This window comes from Apis cerana, linkage group LG3 (genome assembly GCF_029169275.1).
Source record: "Apis cerana isolate GH-2021 linkage group LG3, AcerK_1.0, whole genome shotgun sequence".
In the NCBI taxonomy this organism is placed as follows: Eukaryota; Metazoa; Arthropoda; class Insecta; order Hymenoptera; family Apidae; genus Apis; species Apis cerana.
In genome coordinates, this window is record NC_083854.1 from 3,546,694 (window position 1) to 3,565,996 (window position 19,303).

At 33.8% G+C, this 19,303-nt stretch overlaps 3 protein-coding genes across 10 annotated transcripts in view; 1 reads left to right on the plus strand and 2 right to left on the minus strand.

Moving 5' to 3' along the window:
• Positions 1–106: 106 nt before the first annotated feature.
• On the plus strand, positions 107–2,881 carry LOC107997023 (WD repeat-containing protein 46). The gene is made up of 6 exons (XM_062072269.1): positions 107–467; positions 578–1,266; positions 1,343–1,659; positions 1,747–2,068; positions 2,152–2,265; positions 2,349–2,881. The coding sequence occupies exons 1-6, from the start codon at positions 383–385 to the stop codon at positions 2,472–2,474; spliced, it is 1,653 nt and encodes a 550-aa protein (XP_061928253.1). The 5' UTR covers positions 107–382; the 3' UTR covers positions 2,475–2,881.
• LOC107997082 (spectrin alpha chain) lies at positions 2,801–11,330 on the minus strand. Of its 4 annotated transcripts, none has more exons than XM_017055464.3 (8): positions 11,178–11,330; positions 10,822–11,049; positions 10,493–10,724; positions 6,801–10,417; positions 6,673–6,717; positions 3,346–6,307; positions 3,076–3,242; positions 2,801–2,996 (listed from the first exon to the last, which is right to left on the minus strand). In XM_017055464.3, exons 2-8 carry the CDS (start codon positions 10,969–10,971, stop codon positions 2,868–2,870), a joined length of 7,302 nt encoding a protein of 2,433 aa, XP_016910953.1. In that variant the 5' UTR covers positions 10,972–11,049; positions 11,178–11,330; the 3' UTR covers positions 2,801–2,867. The 4 variants fall into 4 exon arrangements, with proteins under 4 accessions (XP_016910953.1, XP_061928195.1, XP_016910954.1 ...); XM_062072211.1 differs by having other exon boundaries at positions 11,183–11,242; XM_017055465.3 differs by lacking the exon at positions 6,673–6,717.
• A 362-nt stretch (positions 11,331–11,692) lies between these two features.
• The window catches only part of LOC107997067 (ecdysone-induced protein 74EF), a 153,411-nt gene continuing 145,800 nt past the window's right edge, over positions 11,693–19,303 (minus strand). For all 5 annotated transcript variants that reach the window (XM_017055431.3, XM_062072267.1, XM_062072266.1 and 2 more), the window contains one exon: positions 11,693–15,060. In XM_017055431.3, the coding sequence (XP_016910920.1) occupies positions 14,510–15,060 (551 nt within the window). In that variant the 3' untranslated portion in view covers positions 11,693–14,509. The remainder of the gene's footprint in view (positions 15,061–19,303) is intronic.

A 19,303-nucleotide genomic window follows, 5' to 3' on the forward strand; every position in this document is an offset into this window, starting at 1 on the left:
TTGAAAGTAAATTTAATAAAATTATAAATAGATTTGAATCATTTGATGACATCATTTTTTGATAGAATATTTATAAAATATTTATATATTTATAAAAATTTAAAATTCCTTTTATTGGTTTCATTGAAGAAAGATTTAATAAAACGAATGTCTAAAATTTAATAAAAGAAAAAAATCATTAATAGAAATTATTTATTAATTCGTTCATTTTGTAAACGTTGCTTTAAATAAAATATGGCGTCTTATGAATTTACACATGGTTCGGTTAGAATTATGACGAAGAGTAGAATATTTAGATTTTAATATAATAAAAAATAATTGTTTTAATCAATTATTTGTTTTAGTCAATTAATTGTTGTTTTAATTATAATAATCAAGAACAATGAAACCTACAAGAACAATGAGACCTATGAAAACAATGCAAGTTACAAAAACAATGAAATCTATGAGAAGAATAAAATCTACAAGTACTTTATATATATTGTTTATTATTTAGTTATATATATATATATATATATTCATTGATATAATTTTATTTTATATGATTATATTTTAAAAATAATTATAATATTTACAGATCATAGATATCGTAATCGAGTACCAATTGATCCAGAAAAATTAAGAAAATATAGTAAAGGTGATGGAATTGATTTAAAACCAGGATCATCTAAAATCAAAAATAAAATAATAAAACAAAAATTAAAAAAAAAGGAAAAAAATTTTGAAATAACAGTAAAAGATACTGCTCGTACTGAATTATTTTTGACAGAAGATTATGGTTGTTTGGAAGCTGATGCTGGAGAAGTAACAGTACAATATAATCAAAAACAAATTGCAGATAATACAGACATAACAAGTGCAGCTAAACATTTTACATTAAATTTAGATTTTGGACCATATTATATAAAATATACTAGAAATGGTAGACATTTAGTATTAGGTGGAAAGAAAGGTCATGTAGCTGCTTTAGATTGGATCACAAAAAAATTAGCTTGTGAAATAAATGTAATGGAATCAATACATGATGTATCATGGCTTCATATAGAAACAATGTTTGCAGTAGCACAAAAAGAATGGGTATTTATTTATGACAATCAAGGAATTGAACTTCACTGTTTAAAATTAATGAATAAAGTTAATAAGTTAGAATTTTTACCTTATCATTTTTTACTTGCCAGTGGATCTAGGGATGGTTATTTGGCATGGTTAGATATTTCCATTGGAAAATTTATAAACTCTTTTAATTCCAGATTAGGAAAAATAGCAGTAAGTTCAAGTATATTTTATAATTTTTTATTTATTTAGTTAATATAATATAAAAAAATTATCAATTATTTTATAGGTAATGACACAAAATCCTAGTAATGCACTACTTTGTGTGGGTGACTCAAAAGGTGTAGTTTCAATGTGGTCTCCAAATAATAAAGATCCTTTGGTAAAAATGTTATGTCATACTCAAGCAGTAGCTGCTTGTGCAGTTCATCCTTATGGAACTTACATGGCAACCAGTTGTCAAGATAAATTTGTAAAAATATGGGATATTAGACAACTAGCAGGTCCAGTACATAATTATCGTGTACGAGCTCCAGTTCATCATTTATCTTACAGTCAATGTGGTCAATTAGCATTAGCTATGGGAAATGTTGTAGAAGTTTATCGGTAAATATTAAATTATAATTTATATATATATATATATATACATACACATATATATAAAATGTATATAAATATAATTTCTATTATTAGATTAGCCAATGAAATGAAACCTTACTTACGTCATAGAGCTGAATGGACTGTGACAAGTATGCAATTTTGTCCATATGAAGATATTTTAGGTATTGGTACATTGAGAGGAATTTCTTCTCTTTTAGTACCAGGGAGTGGAGAAGCTAACTTTGATGCTCTTGAAAATAATCCATTCCAAACTAAAATTCAGAGACGCGAAGCTGAAGTAAAAGCTCTATTAGACAAGATTCAACCAGAATTAATATGTTTGGATCCAATTGCTATTACAGAAGTAGATGTACCCACCTTAAAAGATAAAATAGAAGCTAAAAAGAATCTTTTGGTGAGTATTTAATAATTTAATTAATTTTTCTTTTTATAATTAAAAAAAAAATAATTAAGAAATTCTATATCATATGCTTGTAGTATCTTAAACCAAAGGAAATAGATTTCAAACCTCGTAGAACGAAAGCTAAAGGCAAAGGCGGAACAGCTAAAGTAATTAAAACTAAAAAAATTCTGAAAGATTTAAATCGAAGGGTAAATAAATTTTTATACATATATATATATATATATATATATATATATACATATTATAAATATTAAAAAATATTTTTTTTTAGGAAACTATTAATATACTTCGTCAAGCGAATATTCAATCGAATATAAAGAAAGTAGAAAAACCTCAAAAAGATTATGGAATATTAAATAGATTTTTACCAAGATCTAATAAACAAACAAATAGATAACATATGAATTATTAAAAGAATATAATTTTATTTTATTTTTCTATATTTAAATTTTACTATATAATTTAAATATAGTTTCTAATTTTACGTAATCTCAATAAAATTTTATTGAAAAAAACTTTTTAAATTATTTCCTACTGTAAAATATGTAAATCATTATATATAATGCATATAATTTATTTTTCATGATTTTTCATTAATAGCAAATATGTTACATACAAAACAGTATAAAATGCGCTGTAAATAAATTTAAGATAAATGATTGATTACATATACATATATATTGAAGTGTGAGGTGTTTAATGAAATAAGTAAGCATTCAATAGTTTAACTGTAACATTCTATAATTTAATAATTGTTATAATAAAAAAGGAATAATTTATGTAACTACAATTAATTCTGGAAAAGAGTGCGAGTAAATTCAATATAATCCAATGCTCCTGTGATTGGTCGCTCCGTTTTTGGATCGACATAAGGTTTCATGCGAGCAACACAATAATCGGCCATCTCCTTGGTAAGATTCTAAACATGTATAATATATTATTAATATGAAAAAAATAAATTAATAATTATATATTTAAAAATTATTTTTTATACTTACAGCATATAATTCTTCTTTCGTAACATATGGCCGATCTGCAGCAGTAATAGCACGAAAAGCATTTTCTATTTCCTCAGAACTTTGTACATTTTCTGTTTCCTTACTGATCATAAATGCCATATATTCTTGCAATGATACATAACCATCTCTATTTGGATCAACAACATCTGAAAAATAAAAATTTTACATTGTACAATCATATATTATAAATTTATATATAAATATAAATTTATCTATATTTCATAATTATTGTTTAAAATAAAAATGTACCAAGGATATTTTCAAATTCTGGATCAGGTTGGCCTTCTTCTACCATTGGTAAATCGTAACCAAGAGCTCTCAAACATGATTTGAATTCTTGATGATTTAAACGACCACTCTTATCCTTATCAAAATGTTTAAACATCATTGAGAATTCTTTAAGGGCATCTTCAGAAACACCAGACTGATTACGTGCTTGTATTTGTTGTTCCAAGTTGTGTTGCATACGCATTCCCAATTGATCTAATTGATCCCACTGTTGAGCCAATCCTACGGTACTATGTTCCGTATAACGATTGTCCAAAATTAAATGTTCTTCTAAAATTGCTCCCAAATCTTCGATTTTCTTTAAATCTTGACGGCGTGCACGAACTTCTTGAGTTTTTCTCTTTGTTGCTTCTAATTGCTGTTCTAACGATCCTGATCCTTCCATCATAGATGTTCTCGTCTCCGCTAGCCATTGATGGAATGCGTTAGCATGTTTAGCAAATTCTTTACGTAATTTGTCATTTTCTTCTTGCCGTTGAGCTTCTTTTGCAAGTTCTACATCACGTTCTTTAATTATTTTTTGCAAATTGCGCCAAGTATCTTCTAGAGCTTCCATTGTGAACCATGTGTATGGATTAGGACCAACATTGAAACTTTTGATTTGTCTATCAAGAGCTGCCAAAGCTTCAAAATCTGCTTCTGCCGAAGACAAACTTGCTTGAAATTGTGCATGTGCTTCTCTCAGAGCTCGAATTTCTTCAATACTATTACATCGTACAGGATCGGTTAAATCTTCTTCTGCATTTTCAAACCATGAATTGAAAGCAGATGCTTTCTTGGCAAATGTTAAATACAATTCTTCAATTTGTCTGAATTGATCTTGCATTCTTAGCAAACGTTGCTTTCTTGCATCAGAATCAGCTAAGAGTTTTTGCCACCGAGCAATAACATCCGCGTGACGTTTCTGAATACTAGGTGTCTGATCGTGTCCAGAATCGACTAGCATTTCTTTCAAGGAAGTAATATTTTGAATTCCCTCGTGTTCAAAGGCATGTAATCCCGCGTCAAAGGTTTCTTGTTTAGTTAATAATGTCTGTACGGTAGACAAATCTCTTCCGAATTCTTCTGAGCGTACATGAGTTTCTTTGTCAGCAATCCAAGATTCAACTACATCTGCCTTCCACATAAATTGTAAATATGCCGAATTATCATTAAGTCGAGTCTTTCTTCTGGCCGCAAGAGCACCAAGTTGTTCTAATTTATTACGAAGTTGGGCACATCTTTGTCCTATTGCATCTGCACGATGATTTCCAGCTTTAATCAAAGCTTCTCCAGCTTCACAGATATCTTTACAGCGTTCACCATGAGCTGCAAAATCAGTTTCAAAAGCATCGTGTTTTTTTAATAAGCCTTGTACAGCAGCCATAGTGTCGCCATAATCTTCAACTGATAACAATTGTTGTTTTTCCGTGATCCAAGCTTCTTCTTCTTCGACTTTAGCCAAAAATTGTTGATAAGTCAAAGATTCATCTAATTTTTGTCCTCTATTAGCAGCCAGTTGTTTCAATTCAGCCCATGCTTGGTTGAGAAGCTTCAAACGTTGCTCAATTTCAGGTACTCCCAGATTAGAAACATCCATCAATTTTTCTCCCGCTTCTTGAACAGCTTGTATTGCAGGCTCATGGCTACCTAACTCTGCTTCTAATCTCTTATGTTTTTTCTTTAAGTTTTGCACGCCAGTAAGATCACGACCATAATCGTCTGATCCGACTAATAATTTTTTCTCCTTGATCCAAGACTCTTCATCAGCAATATCTCTGAAGAATTGGTGCAATGTATTTGCTTCATTTAATCTCGCTTGTCTATGAGCAGCAAGATTGCGAATTCTTTCATAGCGTTCATTTATGCTTTGTCGTTTTTCTTGAATACCAGCTGCATCAAATTGTCCACTTTCAATAAGAGAATCTGCTTGCGCGTTCATATCTTTGATTCTTTCTTCATGTGCCTGAATATCAGCTTCAACTAATTGATGTTTTTTCATCAAATTTTGTACAGAAGCCAAATCTTTGCCAGCATCCTCAGACGTGAGTAAACTTTCCACTTCACCAAGCCAGAAATCAAGATCTTTAACTGCAGCGATATATGTGCGCTGTTTGTTAGCTTCTTTAAGTTTCATAGATTTTTCTGTAGTTTTCTGAGTAAGATATTCCCATTGATCGGCAATTGAGGCAAGTCTTTTTTGGACGGCGTCCTCGGAACCAGCACATTGATGTTTCTCAATTAAATTACCTCCCATAGCTAGTACAGATTGAATTCTATCAGCATTTGCTGCCAATTCGGCCTCAAATGCCTGATGTTTTTGATGTTTCGATTGAATATTAGCTGGATCTTTATAGTTCTCTTCAGTAGCCAATTGTAGTTTTTCAGCTATCCAATTTTCCATTTCATCAGCATCTCGAGAGAATTGTTGTAGAGTTTGAGATTCTCCCAATTTAGAACGTTTTTCAATAAGAGCATCTTTTAAATGCTTCCAACGATCGAGAACCTGGCAACGTCTTTCATCAATTGGTTTCGCAGCATAATGCTCGGCGGCAATCAGTTGATCAGCTAAAGTCTGCAATGTAGCAATCTTTTCTTCATGAGCATTGATAGCTTTATCAAAATCTTCATGTTTCTTAATGAGAGCCTCCACATTGTCACTACTATCAACAGTATCTGCACTACTTAAGAAGGCTTCTCGTGCGCTCATCCAATTCTCAGCTTGCTCACAATCTCTACAGAATAATTGTAGCTCTAAATTTTGATCTAATTGCATACGTCGTTGGATCCAAGCTTTTTCTAGTTCTTGGCGTGCTTCAGCCATAGATTCGAGTTTTTCTTGAATTTCAACACTTGCATAGTGACTGGATTGTAAAAGTTGTTGACCAAAAAGTTCGAATGCCTGGAAAGTACCTGCTCTGGCATCGATTTCCATGCGGTGTTCCTATAACATAAATGAAATAAAAGTTATATCAATTCATGCGTATTATTGATAATATTGATAGCCTCCATATAAATTCACACGCATATTTTGCACGTTTTCAATCCACTCGACAATAGACACTACGATAAGCGAAAAAGACAGCGATTACACTATAAAAAGCATTGAAAATATTCCATAAGTGTTAATAAGGCGGTGTCTTCATTACTAAAAACATCGATTTGTCAATCTGTTCTTTTTTTTATGAAAAGAAATTTAGCAACATAAAAAAATATATCAAATGTGATTAATTATAAAAAATATAGAAAAATGTATTCAGAGGCAAAGTCGCACAGTTTTGTTCCATGCTCTTTTCAACACTTCAGTACCTCTGGAAGTATGCCGTATCGTGCGTCTATCTCTGCTCTGTGATTCTATAATTCATGAATGACTCGTGAACGACTGTGTGATCATTTGATCATTTCAATACCAGCTATCTTTTGATCAACCAACTTACTTGATGTCGTTCGAGGAGAGCTTCTGCACCAGTTACATCCGAAGCCAGCTCCTCTGAAGCGACTAAACCCATCATTGAGTTTATCCAAGCCATCAAATCTCTATAATCGCTGAGAAAACGTTGTAGATCGTAAGAATCCAATAACTTCTCCTTTCTGCTATTAGCTTTTGCTGTTAGTTGAGTCCACTCTTCGTTGATTTCTTTTTGTTTAGCATAAGTCTGTTCAGCAGTTTCAGGATGCGATTGCATCAGGCGATTAGCTGTTTCATCTAGTTGTTTTATTTTATCTCCCAAAGCAGCTAGATCTCTTTCTAATCCTTCATGTTTGCGCTGTAAGGCTTGTACACTGCGCAAATCCTTTCCAAGATCATCGTTATTCAACGCAGCGTCTTTTTCGCGAATCCAGTCCTTGGTCTCATCAACATCACGATGGAATCGTTGAACTTCATGAGCAGAGCCAAGTTGATTAGCACGTTCTGCAGTAAGGGTTTGCAAACTAGTCCATTTTTCATTGAGATCCTGTATTTGTGTTTGAATTTTTAAAGCTGCTTCCGTTTGTCCAAGACTCATTAATTGTACAGCAATCTCATTCATCTCAGCAAGACGAACTTCATTGGCTTTAAGATCAGCTTGGAAATCATCGAATTTCTTTTGCATCACTTCTACCTGTTCCAAATCCTCACCAACATCTTGAACTTGAGCATGATTCTCTTTATCCTTGATCCAAGTAGCCAATTCTGCAGCTTCTCTGACGAGTACATAAGCTTTGGCTGTTTCATTAAGCTTATTTTGTCTTTCACGGGCAAGTCTCAGAAGATCATCATATTGAGCTTCGATCTGAGCTTGTCTGGCTGCAATAGAACTTTGTTCTCTTGCTAAATTTTGCTGGGAAGCGCTCAATCCTGCTTCAGGTTCAACTCTTTTTACATAAGCGGCTGGAACAAAACCTTGACGATCATTTACTTCGACCTTCCACCAATCTTTGTTGTTAGAATTCAACAGAGTTAAAGTATCACCCTTCTTCATGGAAACTTCTCTTGGTGATTTTTCTGTATAATCATAGAGTGCCACCACACATTCTTTGCCAGTAATGTCAACAGTAGGAGTTTCTTGTTGACGGCAAGAGGCAGCTTGATCTCTAAGCGCGGCTATAGTACTTGCAAATGCTTCCAGATCACTGACCAACGCTTCATGTTTTTTTAAAAGAGCCTCAGAACTATCTTCATCTTTTCCATAGTCAGCATTCATGACTATAGGTCGTTTCTCCTTCATCCAAGATTCAGCTTCGTTAGCATCAGCAAAGTACTGATGTGCTTGGAGAGAATCGTCTAAGTCATTTTTACGTTGTCTAGCTTTCTCTTTTAATTGTCCCCAATGTTCGTCCAGTGCAGCTAAACGTTGGCTAATTTCTTCGGCGGCGAAATGACTTTCTTGCAGCATTGATGCACCTGCCTGACAAACAGCAGCCACGCGTGGTTCATGGTTATTTATCTCTGCCAGAACAGCCTGATGTTTTTTCTGTAAATTTTGTACACCAATGAGATCACGACCACGATTGGTAGATGCTGCAACTGGTTCTTTTTCACGAATCCAGGCTTCTTCGTCTTCTATATCTCTAAATAATTGTTGCACCTGCAATGAATCAAGAAGTCGTTGTTTACGAATACTCATAGGCTGCTGAAGAGCTGCATATCGAGCTTGTAGTTGTTCTTGTTTAGCTTTGATATTATCTGCATCAAAATGACCAGATTTCACAAATTGATCTGCAGCTTGGGCAATGCTTTCGATCCTGTCAGAATGAGATGCGACATCAGCTTCCAAAAGAGCATGTTTTTTTTGAAGATTTTGCACACTGGTTAAATCTTTACCGTAATCTTCAGACATCAATTGTCCTTCTACTTCCGAGAGCCATAATTCGATATCCTCGACAGTACGATTAAATTGTTGCTGTTGGGAGGCTTCTTGCAGTTTGGCTCCTTTCTTTTCAGTAGCATGAGTTAAACTTTCCCATAGAGACATAATTTCATCGGTACGAGTACGAATTCTATCGCTGGCATAGTGATCACTTTCGATTAATTCTTGTCCAGTAGCTACCATTTCTTCCATACGAGTTCTGTTGGCATTTAATTCTTGTTCAAAGTTTTGATGTTTCTGCACTTTTCCATTTAAATTAGTAGGATCTAAATAGCTATCATCAGTAGCAAATTTGAGTTTTTCATTGACCCAACCCTTTGTTTCATCACAATCGCGTTCAAATTGTTGTAATTTGTATGCGTCCTCTAGACGACGTCTTCTTTGAGCCGATTTTTCAAGAAGAATGGCGCGTCTCTCTAATAAAAGTTGACGTCTTTGTGCTACATCATCTGCTGCATAATGTTCTCCTTCTATTAATTTACCAGCAAATTCATCCAATATTTTTATTTTTTCCTCCTGAGCAGCTAACGATTTGTCAAAATCTTCATGTTTTTTAATAAGAGCTTCTACGCTATCGAGCGAATCTCCCAAATCTTCGTTTGCTAAAAATGCTTCTTGTTTCGCCATCCATGCATCCGCTTGTTCTGTATCTCGATAAAATAATTGTAAGTCCATGCATTGTTCATATAAAATTTTTCTCTTTTCCCAGAGACTTAAAAGAGATTGTTTATCTTCTGCGAGAGAATTTAATTTTCTAGTTACTTCCTCCGCGGCGTAATGCTTTTTTTCCAATAACTTGTTACCAGCCAATGTAGTCGCATCGAAGCTATCGGCTCTAGCATCAATTTCTCCTTTATGCTCTTGATGTCTTTCAACAAGAGCTTCTGCACCAGCTACATCTTTAGCCAATTCATCTGCTGAAATAATCGCGCGCATGTCGTTCATCCAAGAAACTAAATCTCTGTAATCAGCTAAAAATCTATGCAAGTAATAAGATTCATCAAGCTTCAAACGTCGTTCTTTTGCTTTTGCTGTTAGACTCTCCCATGATTGTAATATCTCTGCGCGTTTGGCTTGAATTTGTTTAGAATGATCTGCTTGATGAATAGCTGCGAGACGATCTGCTTCAGCGCCTAATGTATAAACTTTATCCTCTAAAGCTGCTAAATCGCGTTCTATGCCCTCATGCTTCCTTTGTAAAGTTTGTACACTTGCAAGGTCACGTCCAAAATCATCTGAGGATAAGACAACATCCTTCTCTGCAATCCAAGCCATTGTTTCATCAGCATCCCGATTGAATCTTTGAATTTCGTGTGCACCAAAAAGTTTTTCTTGTCTCAAAACAGCAAGCTGTTTTAATTTTTGCCAAGATTCATTGAGTTCTTCTTTTCTACGTAAAATAGTGTCACGTTCAGGATGTCCATCTAGAAGAAGTTTATCTGCTAATTCATTTACTTCTGTTACTCTATATTCCTGGCTAGCCATATCTTTTTGGAATTCGTCAAATTTTCTTTGGAGGACTTCAACATGTTCTAAATCATGTCCAAATTCATCAGTTGTTACAAATGCTTCTTTATCATGAATCCAAAACATCACTTCGTCACAATGTCGCATAAATTGTACAAGTACTAAAGCTTGTTGTAACTTAAGGCCCTTGTCTGCTAATCTAGAGAGTAGTAATTCCCATAATTGATGAAGATCAGCTATAAAATAAATTTAATTATTAATTTTAAGCAATAAATTAAATAAATATCATATCAATATCAATGAAATCTTACCTAATCTCTTACGAATGACATCACTTGCAAAATGATGTTGAGCTATCATTTCTGATCCAGTATTATCTAATGATACTATAGCATTAGAATGAGCTGCAACTTCTGCTTCAAAAGCTTGATGCTTTTGTATTTTTGCTTGGAGATTTGTGGGATCTTTATAACTTTCATCTGAAGCAGCTTGCAGTTTTTCGAAAATCCATCCTTCAAGTTCATCCGCATCTCGCTTAAAATACTAAAAACAAATGAAATTATTAATAATGTGATAAATAAAAGTTAAATAAAAATAAAAAAATTTGATAAGATAAAAATAAAATAAAAAAAATATATACTTGAAAGCGACGGGAGTCTTCAAGTTTATCTCTCTTGTTTTTAGCTTCCGCTTTAAAATTTGCATATCGACTGAGAACTTGCTCTCTTCTTTCTTGAATATCTTCCGGATTTTCTAAAATTTTTACTTCCTTTGGTGTAATCTGATCCATTTTGAAGAATGCTTATCGTTCGACGTTTGTAGACAACTCTCTACTGTTCAAAATGGCCACAGGGTGTGGTAAGATTGACTGTGTAGTGAAATCAATAATTAAAGCTTTAACATTGCGTTTGTCTTTTGATATTCGTTTATAATTAAAAAGTTAAATAATCATTTACATAAAATATAATATGGATATAATGTAAAAACAATTTGTACCTTACACAATTCTCCAAAATTTGACGTTACTTTGACAACTATCGTTTCTCGAGGTTCGATACTAACTGTGGAATCATCTACGTGTGTAACAGGCACTGAAATACTTTCTCTTAAAGCTACGTCACTGATTGGTCGACCAATAATACACGGACCAATAGAATGCTTTCTTTAGATGAGTATCTTATCAATTCCATTTAAGTATATATAACTATTACGTCACAGTGTAATCATTATAATAAGCAACTTTTAAAACTCGATTTTTAAGTTTAATCTTATTTCATTCTTCTGTTTTAATAAAATTTTTATCTTTTTTAAAAAATACATCTTTTTATTAATTATTATTATGATATAATTTTTATTAATTATATTCATTCAAAAAATTAAAATTTAATTTTTTAGATAATATAGATAGATTTCATATTTAATAGATAATATAGAATCTTAATTTTTAAATATTAATCTTAATCTTTTTTTAATTTTTCTCTGATGATAAGGGATTAATAAATGATTAATAATTATGATACAGTAATCTTTTATTAAATTTCACCTACAAACAACGAATCACAGAACGTTACATTAGAGTTCCTTACGTCAATCCATCGTGTCTTCGTATTATTTTACAGGTAAGTAATTATAGATTTATCCCTATTACAGTAAAGTCTTATTTGTTAAAATATCCTGCATCGTAGTCAATCGTTATGTATATGTAAATTTAATTTACCTAAAAATAGGATTTTTTGTTGCAGTGTCCATTCATTGTTTATAAGTGGATGTTATGTATAGAAGTGGTACTATTTATTTATAGGTACTTGCTTTTTTGTTCATTGTACTCTGATGTATTTCATTCTTCTCTCTTTATTAATTTTTTTTTATTTTTAAGCATATTTTTCATCTGATACGTGTATGCAAAGTGCGATATGAAAAAAGTCTTCGTGTACCAAAAACGTTTCTCAATTTTTTTTATCTTTTTCATTATATAATTATTATTATTATTATTATTATTATTATTATTATTATTATGTTTCTCTTGACAAAAATTACAAAATTCTATGCTGACAAATAGGGGATGATATACAGGGTTAAAGGTTTTCTTTAAGTACCCGGATAAAGTCGATGGTATTACAAATACAAATTGCTAGAATTTTTTTTTCTTTAATATGTTTTCTTTGTTAGAAGGCAACACGTTTTTGTTAATTACAAGAAGGCAATTCGCTTTGTATCATCTGGTATGTCTGGCGTCCCAAGACATTTCTTCTTGATTTTAATAACCGCGCGTATAATTCTTTATAATATTGTTTTTTGTTTCTTTTCTTTTATTCTTTTAAGTGATAAAATGCAAGGGACCGTTTACAGGCATTATTGGCAGCACTTGATCATATTCTCTATTATTTATTATATTTTTTTTTTCTTCTTCGAAATGTTTGGAGGTGATCAAGAAGAACTTGTGCAGATAAGCCTCAAAGATGAGTTGCACTTTTATCTCTTTTGTCTCTCCTGTTTTTTTCTCTTTTTTCGTTTGTCCACGATTACGAAGATAACGTAGCGTAATATTCTTTCTAAGTATGCTCTCAACGAATCTTTATGTACAAAACTTATTTCTATAGGATACGCTTGCACTCGCACATCACGTCCGTATTTAGGGGCGGGCTGCTGCTCAATAAATTAAATTTCTCTCTAACTTATCATGTTTCGAACGCCCCTTACATCTTAGGAAGGCTATTATATTCTAAAACGTTTAGAAAAGTATGATGTCTCTAATTCCAGCTGAGCACAGGAAACACGCGGATGTGCGTTTTTTTTTTTGCAGATCATAGACTCAAATCACTGATCATGCAAATCAATTCATTATCGTTTGATCTCAATGTCGATAGTTTATTAAAAAAAAAAAGAAAAGAAAAGAGAATTACAATACAAGAGAAAAACGATAATGCTTCCACAGTGTTTACTTCCTTTTTTTCCTATATAAAAAGACAGGAACAGAGACATCGTACAGATAGACGGTTACTCAAATTTCTTCCTATGCAGACGTGACAAAAAATCTCATAGAGATACATTAACTCACTCCATTTACTACATAACATACAATATATATTCATATAATATATATATAATATTCAATAATATATACTAAAAGGTGTAATTTTATATATACAGAGATATAATGTCTGTTTCAATAATTTTTTTTATGAATTAGTAACACTAGCTTGCTAAATAACATTCTTGGACCTCGTGTGTATAGCCAGCACCTTACATTGTTGAACCTTCAGCTCAAATAGAAGAGTCGCCCTTTTTTCGCTTATATTTAAAAAAATATAGTGTGTGGATACTGTGTTTGTATAGATGTACAGCCGCGTGCAATCATACACACGTATGCACGTGTTGTGTACAAATGTATGTTTGTATATATGTGTACCTCTCCCTGAGCTCGCTCTGTAAAACTTTTTAACATCTTTATCATTTCCGCACTATCATATTTTTTTTCCTTTCTGAATCTTTTCACAGCCCTCATTTCGTTTCGTTTTTTTCTTCTTTAAACTTTCCACATACGCGTGCATGCACATTGTGTTAAGTTTTACTTCCCCTTTGCTTTCTTATGATTCCCTTCATCGACACGTATATAACAATTTCTTTTTTTTTCTAGGTAACATATATAATCGTCTAATATACAATAAATAATTTATCGCATTCTTGAATGTACAATTGTTAGCCTATATTCCGGCTATATGTTTAAGTAATAGATTCATTTTAATTTTTTCTTTCTTCATTTACTCTTGATTAAAACATATTTAATAACATTTGTGCCGTAGCATTTTTAAAAACTAAATTTTGTACAAATTTGAACGAGCTCAACGTATACATATATATATATATAATATATATAATATACATAAACGTTGTAAAGCTTAGTACGATTATTATTGACGTATATCGTCAAAGAATAATAAAAAAAAAGAAAGACCAAAGGAGGACGAAATTACAATATACGGTAGTTGCATAGGTATACCGTACGTGGCAACTGTCGCGTCGACAAAAACAAAACACTCATCCTCACGCGGCAGCATCCGTGCGCATGCGCTATTCACGTTTTAATATATGTCTCTATAAGTATATATTTATAATACAAGGAACAAACGAAGTCAGAGAGAGGGTATGCTTTAGATCGTCTGGGGGGTGTGCCAAGTAAGCACATTGTGGCAGGAAGAGCTGCTTGATGAGAACGATGATGACGATAACGATGTGTTCTCGCGAAAGATCGCAGCATAAATACACGAATCACTCTTTTCCCGTATAGCTCGCCTCTCGTGCTGCTGTTCCTTCGGTCGAACCCTATCTCACGCGCCGGTACAGTCAATTTCTATAATATCTTTCGGTACATCCACGAATTGATAAACTAGCCTCTGTCCGTCAACTTTTGCCAGGATACCACGCTGATAATAATAACGCAGGGCTCGACCCATCGTTTCATAGTTCATGTCCGGCTTATTCTTGTGCAAACCCCATAGACGAGATACTGCTTTGCTGTCCACCAATTTGAAGACACCTCGTTCGCGATTCGTCCACTTGATATATCGAGGACAATACTCTCGATCCTGTAGTAATTTTAACAAAAATTCCCAAAGATACGTCGTCGAACCCTCGCGAGATTTTCTTTTTACTGCAGCACCGTCTCCTTGACGCGGTTTTTTCAACTTGTTCTTCTTCGATCGTGGAGGGAAACCTAATTCCAGTAGATATAAATCGTCGGAAACCGAACTGGTAGCTGCTTGAATTACACTCGTTGGAACTCCTCCAGGTCCCCGTGGTGGACTAGGGGTACAAGGTGTTGCAAATTGGGCCCCGCTGGCATACATCGAGTTCACATAACTGCTATAGCTTTCGGATACTGTAAACAAAAGAAGAATAATCATGAAGTATGAAGATATTATTTTAATGTGAATTTTTAATATTATCATATATTTTTACGTAAATAATTATAATTATATATCAATTATAAAATATTTACATAATTACATAATAAACGACTATCTTTAATTATATAATTATATAAGCTTCGCTAGATGGCACTAGTATAATTATTATCATTAGAAGATAATACAGATTGTCATCAAATTAATTATAAACTCCGATTATGAGACTTTTTCCTCATAAAAAAAATTGTTTTATTCATTTATGAAAAAATTAAATTTAATGTATCAGTTTTCTTATACACATTAAGTATTTATTATTTTCAAATATCACATATTAATTGAATTTTCATTCAACTTCCATTATTTTTTCTAACAGAATGAATTATTTATGAAAGATATTTATTAAATATTTGAATTTTCTACATATATTTATTAAAAATTTGATGCTTATAAAAGTTCAATATATTATTATATATCATATTTTTTTATTTTAACTAATTTCTTATATAAACGTATACAAAATCATATATAAATGATGATAGAAATAGGATTTTTAGGTTAGGTTTTTCAAATTTCGAAATGCATTACACATTTGAATTACTTTAATATGTTTGATTAAATGCAATCCTATTTTACTAATGAGTATTTTTTAAATATACAGATAATCTGATCGGTGCTATCTATATTTTATATTTCAAAACTTCTCGATCAAAATAAACTTATGAATTAACATTGATCAATAATCAATTTGTTGCGTGATATTGAGATTTTCGCAATGCGTCTCTTGAAGTATACATCGTACTTAACCGTGCAATGAACTATTAATAGCTGTTCACAGAGCATCGTTGCCGGTGCTTTGCCGTTTCTGTCACCAGATGATTGATGTTTCAGAACGAGTTCTCGCGGCTTCGTCTCGATAACCTTTTTTCTCTTAAGCGGTCACGATCGATCTCGATTCCGTGACAAGCAGTAAAGAAAACGTGCATTAAATCGATATACAGGTCGAATCGAATACGAGATCTACGAATGTTAGAAATATTGTTTACGCGCCGAAGGAGATTAGTTGCAGCGCACAGTTATAACTACATAATTTTACTGGTGTAACTGAAAGTATAAACGCGATACATTTCTACAAACTCCTTCCCACGTGAACAATTCTATTAAACAATTCTATAAAACCGCAACACCAGTAAATAAATATAATCGTATATCTATTGATTTCAAATTTATAAATGTTTTTTTAAGATTTATTTGCGTTTTTCCCCATCCAATCATCGGTAGATTATCAATTCCGATTACATATTCCTTTCTATTAAAATAAATATTTTTTACATAAATATGATTTAGTTGTAAAAAATTTCGTTGTAAAATAATTCTGTAACGTCTACGAAAACAAGGAACTCCAGAGATACCTCGAAATAGAAAGTATTCTTACGCCACTGATCGTGTGGCCAGTGCCGTGTGTGCGCGAAGAGAAGAAGAGGTAGTCGGGTAAAGAGAGGGCTAAGCGGAGCCAAATGAAGAGAGAGAAGGATGAGAGGGAACATACGAGAGTGATCACATGAGAGACAGAGAGAGGATGATCAAGATAGAGAAAGAGGATGACGACTAAAAGGGTAGGGGAACTCTGGCTGCAGTATGATAGAGGACTGACCCGAGCCAAGGTTGCACGGGTGACGCCATCAAGCTACTAGTGCATAATAGCGCCGCTCGTTCTGAGGCCGCCGCGACTGCGCTAAAATCGGAACTCGTTCTCTGCATACCCTCCACCACCGCTCTCGGTGCCACTTTCTTGCGTTCTATGCGTCGTTCTTCGTAGTTCCGTGGAGGTGCGCCACGAGGTTGAACGATTCCTTCTCTATTCGAGGAGAAGCTTTTCTGTTTTCGAGCCGATGCCAAAGAGAGAAGCTTAAAAAGGGGGAAAGACAGAGAAAAAGAAAGAGAGAGAGAGAGAGAGAAAAGGAATCGAATAAGGCAGACAAAAAGATGGAGAGGCAGGGAACCGAATTCTCGAGGTGCCTCTAAAAATAAAGAGAACGCCCCGTTGTTCTCAGGATCCGTGTATATAGATTATACAAGAGAAAAAGAGGTAGAAGGGAGGACAAAGAACGAGATAGTAGAAAAAAAGATACGAAGTAGGAAGAAGGAAGAAGAGAGCGAGTGAGAATAAAAGAGAGATAGAGAGAGATAGATAGACAAAGAAAGAAAGATAGAACGAAGATCAAGAGCGGCAGAGAACAGCTGGAGTGGATCGTGTTTACGCGCCGTATGACTAGCTAGATGAGTCAATCGTAGACCCGTTGTCTAGGAGTGGTGTAGTGGGGGAGCTACTACTTCACTGACCTATACCACGGATGTCGTATAGCGAAGGACCGCTAGAGAGACGATGCATCGCGTATACACATGAATGTTTCGTGACGCATAGAATACACTGCCGTCGTTGCCGCTTTATTATTGTACAGAAGAAGAACATAAATTCCGATTTTAACTACGAGATAACGATTTTTTATTGACACTCGAATATTCGTATAATAGGAATTTTATTGCTTGGAAAAAACGATTATATTATAATTCAAACTGTAATCTTTCATTCTATATATTTTTTTAAACGATATATACTTTCGAATTAACACATTATTTGATTGATTTCAAATAGGCAAGAAAGAATCAAGAGGAAGAGGAAGAATTCACGAAAGAAAAGAAGACAGACGAACAAGTGGCTTCCGCTCCGACAGTGATGTTTTCGACCATGTAGTTGGCCGTTTCTTCCTGACAGCGGTGGCAGGAAGTTTAGATGAAGCAGCCGGTGAACAAGTCGATAGTTAAAAATACGTACAAAAGAGAGAGCAGGGAAAAGAGAGGGAAAAGGAAGGATCGAAGTTATCCACGGAGTCGTGGTTCTCGTGTATTTTGCGAGAATTTCGCGCTAGCCTTGCGGCCGGAAGTACAAGTATAGCAAGAAGGGAGGGATACAGGGAGAGAGCGAAAGAAAAAACGGGGAAGCGGGAGGAGATGATCTCGCCGTTTCTGGTGGGGATGTTCAGGAACGTACGAATCGGTAGTAGTAGTGGAAGGATGGGGTAAAGAGACGTGTAGACTGAAAGTGAAGACGACGGAAGAGGAATCTCTGCGTCTCTATATGGAGAACGGATTCTCACGTACATTTTCGTAACTTGAATAATTATTTATAGGGAATAAATTTTAAAGAGAGAGAGAGGGAAACGTAGAGATATGCATAGATATAAAAAAAAAATTAAAATAGATGATAAATGGTTACGTTTGGATGATAAATAACTTTATCTTCATTTTATATATTTCGTCGTTTATATCTTTTCATTTATCTATCATAGAAGTCGATTCAGCAAAAGTATGAATTTGATTTTTTTCGTTGAAAAAAACGAAAATATTCGAGACACTTATACGTGTAAGCAGTTGATATTCGTGTATAATACTTTATAGACAAATGAGAAAAAGAGAATAAAAAAAAGAAATAACAGATACCACGAAGACATATATGGCGTTAATAGCCGTGAACCCGTCATTTAGCGAGTTAGTTCTGTATACATATATCGACACTGACATTATCGGCAATTCGTATGGTTAACCAATTGAAGACACAGATACGCGCGAGACTTATCGTACGATTTCCTTCGGACGAATTACTGTACCAATAAACGCACCGTTATTTCTTTCTCAGATACGAATTATCTTGGCGATGATATTGTTTGGATGTAATGGAGAGAGAGAGAGAGAGAAAAAAAAAAAAAGAATGGAAAGCAGATCAACAAAGACGGCAACGTCAATTGACACGTATGCTATTTAATCGATGGCAAATAACGATCGACGCAAACATTTTTATCCGATCTTTCCACGCTGATTTCCACGTCGATCGATCGAAATAAAAAAAAAAATAGTACGTAAATTTCGATCGTCTGTATCGTATTTGCGTAGGAGAGGAGCAACTCGCACGGATGAGAAAAGAAATACGTTGTGGAGGATGTGACTGTGTAAGGCGAGTTCTCACGTACCAGGACTTCGAGGCGGAATTCCGCGTGCACCTAAGTGCACGAATGACCCTCAACCCGTGGAGGAGGGCAGCGGCGGCGGAAGAAGGATGGAGTGACACGGCGTGAAGAGGAAAGGCACCGAAACTGTTCGTACGGCATAAACAAAGCGGCGTGGATACTATATTTGTATATGTGTGTGCACGCGCGTATG

Bases quoted from the DNA above. Each gene is read 5' to 3' on its own strand.
- LOC107997082 (XM_017055464.3), bottom strand. From the start codon at position 10,971: ATGGATCAGATTACACCAAAGGAAGTAAAAATTTTAGAAAATCCGGAA. The intron at 10,418-10,492 runs GTAAGATTTCAT...TTTATTTTATAG, and splicing joins TGTCATTCGTAAGAGATTAG to CTGATCTTCATCAATTATGG. The intron at 3,243-3,345 runs GTACATTTTTAT...TTTATTTTTCAG, and splicing joins AGAATTTGAAAATATCCTTG to ATGTTGTTGATCCAAATAGA.
- LOC107997023 (XM_062072269.1), top strand. From the start codon at position 383: ATGAAACCTACAAGAACAATGAGACCTATGAAAACAATGCAAGTTACA. The intron at 1,660-1,746 runs GTAAATATTAAA...TTCTATTATTAG, and splicing joins AATGTTGTAGAAGTTTATCG to ATTAGCCAATGAAATGAAAC. The intron at 2,266-2,348 runs GTAAATAAATTT...ATTTTTTTTTAG, and splicing joins TGAAAGATTTAAATCGAAGG to GAAACTATTAATATACTTCG.